The 4,667-nt window shown below is 31.4% G+C and overlaps 1 protein-coding gene across 1 annotated transcript in view; it reads right to left on the bottom strand.

The window, feature by feature from the left end:
• LOC122515910 (ras guanine nucleotide exchange factor B) overlaps window positions 1-4,661 on the bottom strand; it is a 20,719-nt gene extending 16,058 nt beyond the window's left edge. Inside the window, exons 1-3 of the mRNA XM_043633406.1 lie at window positions 4,438-4,661; window positions 1,713-1,784; window positions 171-443 (exon numbers count right to left, since the gene is read on the bottom strand). Of these exons, the coding sequence (XP_043489341.1) occupies window positions 171-443; window positions 1,713-1,771 (332 nt within the window). The 5' untranslated portion in view covers window positions 1,772-1,784; window positions 4,438-4,661. The remainder of the gene's footprint in view (window positions 1-170; window positions 444-1,712; window positions 1,785-4,437) is intronic.
• Window positions 4,662-4,667: the final 6 nt, after the last annotated feature.

Genomic DNA, 4,667 nt, shown 5'->3' with positions numbered 1-4,667 from the left:
GATTAATTTTCAACATTTTATTTATTTAAACATAATCGTTTATTAATAATGTATATATATATATTACTTTCAGAAAAATATTATTTAAATTCTCGTAATATTTGAGACAACGATAAACAATTATATAATTATTTTAACGATTTCATAATTAGAATGAAACAATTGTAAATGATTTACCTTCGTAATCGGCAAGACTATCGATGGAACTGTTACGACGTATTCTCGAATTAGTTAAATTATTGTTAATATTGTTTCGTCCGTTGTTGGCTGTTATTAATTGAATATCGTCACGTGCAATAGCAAGGGAAGACCATATGGTTGTATCCTCAGCAACGTGAAATTCAACAGTTTCTTCCAATCCAAAATCGGTCGAGGTTGATGAATCGTTTTGGTTGTTAACTTCCTCCGTGGTTGATTGATTCTCGTTATTTCTATGAAGCTGACTGTTTAAATAAGATAGTTCAAGTTAATCGAGATACGATTCGTTTCTATTAAACCCAACACAACAGTTCTCCTATGTCGATATAAATATAGTAACTTGCATCTACGTGCTTTTTTATTTTTATTTTTCTCTCTCTCTCTCTCTTCACAAACACGAAGAAAAAACTATCTATAGATGAACAAGATATCTACGTATATACGTGTAGATACATTTTTATTTACAGATTACAACTGAGATATATTTAGTTATATTTGTATCTGAATGTGTATATATTCGTGCGTGTATACGTATTTGTATAGAATGTATCTTTTGAGATATATTATTCCATTTATTTAACCTAAAATTTCATAGATTCTTTTTCTATACGAATACGTTGACTATATTCATTTCAACAAGCTAATAGGTCACGAGAGAAAGGAATGAAGTATTTTTCTGATAATATATAGGTGAAATGTTATTTCATAAAATTATAATACACTTCAATGGTTTGTTATAAAAATAGATAGAAGATCACGTTGCTTTGCTTGTTTATATCAACTAACCGTAAATCTACTTACTTTAAAAAGTAATACATAATACACTTTTTTTTTATACGTAAGAAGATAATAATCAACTGGATTAAACGATTGAAATAATAATGTTTCACCTTTGCATACGTTCCGTCTATTTTGATTGTTAGAAAAAAATGAAAAAATCATTTCAGTTTTATTCAATCATTCCTGACATTCGTATTATCATCCTTTGTTTGTTAAGTAGAATGGTCAGAAAGGGTGGTGATGAATTTTAAGAGCAACTTTAAGTGACATTGGAGGATGTAAAGTACTTTACGAGACCTTTGCAAAACTAGAACACCCACGGATTTATTTTCTTTTTCTTTCTTTTTTATTTTTTTCGTTCATGTTGCATACGCGAATAAACAGAAAATTGATTTTGTCTGGTTCGACGAGTATACATTCACACACTGATATTATTTTCACTGATATTATTATTCAGACAAGAAACATTTAACCATTGAAATGGAAAAAACTTCGAAAAATTTCTAAAATTCACGAATCCAATGAGATCGAAAAAAAAAAAATAACAAATTCGTAGACAAAATTATATTCGATGGGTAAAATTGATTCTACGAAAAAGTTCTCAAACGAAGATGTCTCGTTTCTCGAAAGGAAAAGTCTTTCTCTCGAGTGTACTTAAAAGAACAACAAACAGAAAAAGAAAAAGAAAAAGAAAAAATACGAAACGAGGAGAACAACAAAAGGTGTAAACTTACTTATTGTTCAGTCCTCCAGGATGTAAAGGTAACGAGACGATGGCCTCCTTTAGTCGCATATCGAATCCTCGTCTGGAAAAGAAACACAAATTCTAACAAATTGTTCGAATAATCCTAAAAGAAAAAAAAAAACGAAAAAAAAAAACGAAAAGATTCCAACTTAATTAATATAAATTATTATAGCCCAACAATTAAAATGAAATCGACAATTATCGTTCACTCGCCTATATTATATAATAGTATTATTTGATCTCTTGCTAGATCATTTTTCCTTCTTTTTTTTATATTTTTATTTTTATTTAATTCGTTGTATTTATCGTTGTACGTTTTTTTTTAAATTATCGACAGTTAAAACCGATGACAACGAACAACAAAATCTATCTCCGTATTTTTTCGCGAATAAATAAATATTAGGAATGAAGGAAAAAAATAAGGAGGGAAATGAACAAATCAAGAAAAGTGAACGGAGATGATCCTTGCTTTGAGTGTTTCGTTCAGTGGTTGCTGCTGTTAGTATCGTGAGAGGAATGGAATAAGGAAATGGGACTCACCGTCGCCATGTTGAAACCGTGCGCAAGGGTGTTCGCGTTTCCCGTGGTTTATCGACTTGCAACCAACACCCTCGTTTCGTTCTCCTTTCCCCCCTTTCCCCCTTTATCTATCTACCAAGCTACCCCTACTTCGATCATCCCCCTCTTTTTACTCCTTCGCTATTCCTCCCCGTCTTACTCTCTCATCTTCGACTGGGAAGAACGTGGGATATATATAATCAAGTATTTCCTTGATAACAGTATAATCAAAATTATCCTTTCGTTTATTCATTTGTCTCTTTTTCAGGGCTCTCTTTGATTTTCAAAATCTCATTCATATTCAATTTATTTGTCGACGAAATTTACGAATATTGTACTCGTTTACATTCTATGAAAAAACTAAAAAACCATTATTACTAAATATTATTATATTATTATATTATATTATTACCAATTATTACTAAAAAACTAATTATAATTAGTTTTTTTGTAATAAATATCATATTACGTTTACAATCGAACGCGTATCTAATGATAAGAATTTTGGTTTGTTACAATATTACAATAATAAATAATAAATAAAATATGATTATATAATTGTATAGTTTAGAATATTGATTGCTGAATTTTAATTATTAAATTGAACATCATTTGATCTTCCACCCCCTACGAGAGATATTTCTATTTATTTTCACGATGTTTCTTTTTTTAACACCTATTTTGTTTAAACTTACATCAACGTACAAGTTTGGTAAATCGTAATCTTTTCGTTGTCCCTGTTCTTCAAGAACCCCCAACGATTTATTTCAATGGCTTCTGTTTAAACTCTCCTTGTACAACCTCGTCGTATTTCTTCGTCACACCGAACGAATCTTGTTACATATCGTCGGAAAGAATTCTTTACAGTTCCCCCCCCCCTTTTTTCCCCTTTTTTCATGTTTACGTACAAAGATACCTCGTAAGAAGTTGCTTTTTTTTTTTAAGTCGATATGAGGTTTCCTCGCTTATGGTTTTTTTATGGTTTTTTCTCTCTTTCGTCTTAACTAATCGAATTATATCATTTCTAACGAAACTAGCTCTCAAATTTCACTCGATCGATGTGTCAAATCTCTTTGGTTGTGAAGGGAAAAGGGAAAGTGGAGGGAGGGGGGGTGGATGGTTAAAATTCGTCCCTGTTTCTTTTTTCTCTCGCTAAAAATAGAAAAATTAGTGGATCGAAAAGTAGTTTTTTTTTGCCTTCTCTTCCTCCTCCACCTCCTCCTTCTACGTGTGCGTATATAATGCTCGTATGTGTATTTGTGTGTGTGTGTACGTGCGTGCATGTGTGTATCTGTTTCGTAGAAAGAGTCACGCGTCGATCGATCGAGTAACTCATCTTTGTGCGTTCCGCTTTGCAGCGTTGAACGCGGGTCCCTTCCTAATTAATACAGACTCTACCTTTGTTCGAGGTTACAAAATAAAATGGACGAAAAAAAATGAAAAATAAAAGAAAAGAAAAGGAAAAGGAAAGAATATACTTGTCGACGCGTGTGTGTCTGTTTGTATTTAGAAGAATAATATTATCCCCGTTTTTCGTATCACGAATGAACATGGCTGCTTTTACGTAGATTCTTCGAATGCTTCTAACTTTACTGCAGTAACGGGAACAGTAACAGGATTTGTTGCTGTTCTTTAATCGTGTACATCATTTCTAATGCAATTCTTCCGCAATTAACTTGAAATAAAATAGTAAATTAAATTTTAAGAGAACGTTTCTCACTCGGTATCGTATTTTATATTAAAGAAACAAAAATATATGACAAAGCAATTGAGATTGAAACGAAATTCGGAATAATGGATATAGAAATGGAAATAGAAATGTTAACGTTAGAAAGATATCGATGCGAGAATGATGAAATAATCATTTATGGGATTAGATTAAAATAGAAAATAACGATTTAAGAATACACCCACCCTTCTCAACCCTCCTATCCCCCGTTTAAAAGAGTCGAGTGCTTTGCACCCTGTATTACTTCTATATGTCTGTCTATAGTCATAAACGTCATACCTCGGACGAATTTCTAACAATTTTCAGACCACTAATATTCAAAATAATCAATCTTACGAACTATTTTTTGTCTTCTTCTCCGAACATCATTTTATTCGATGTTAATAATTAATATAATTATTTATTAGATAAATCAAAAGTTACTTACGTTATCTGTGGTTACCAGTAATAGACAATGCGCAATCTTTTGACTAATCAGTCCTTAGATTTCTTTAAAAGATGTTAGATTTAGAAAAATCTATGATCCTAATCTTCGTCTTCGATCATTCCACAAAAATTCAGACCATGAGTCTGAAAACGACTGGATGGTGACGACGACGATGATGCGTCTTTCTTTTTTGTTATTTTGGTTTCCTTTTTTTTTTTTTAATAAATCGA

Source organism: Polistes fuscatus, unplaced genomic scaffold (assembly GCF_010416935.1).
Source record: "Polistes fuscatus isolate 324 unplaced genomic scaffold, CU_Pfus_HIC Scaffold19, whole genome shotgun sequence".
Taxonomy (NCBI): Eukaryota; Metazoa; Arthropoda; class Insecta; order Hymenoptera; family Vespidae; genus Polistes; species Polistes fuscatus.
The sequence above is the reverse complement of the archived record's forward strand: the minus strand, read 5'-3'. Positions and strand labels throughout refer to the sequence as shown.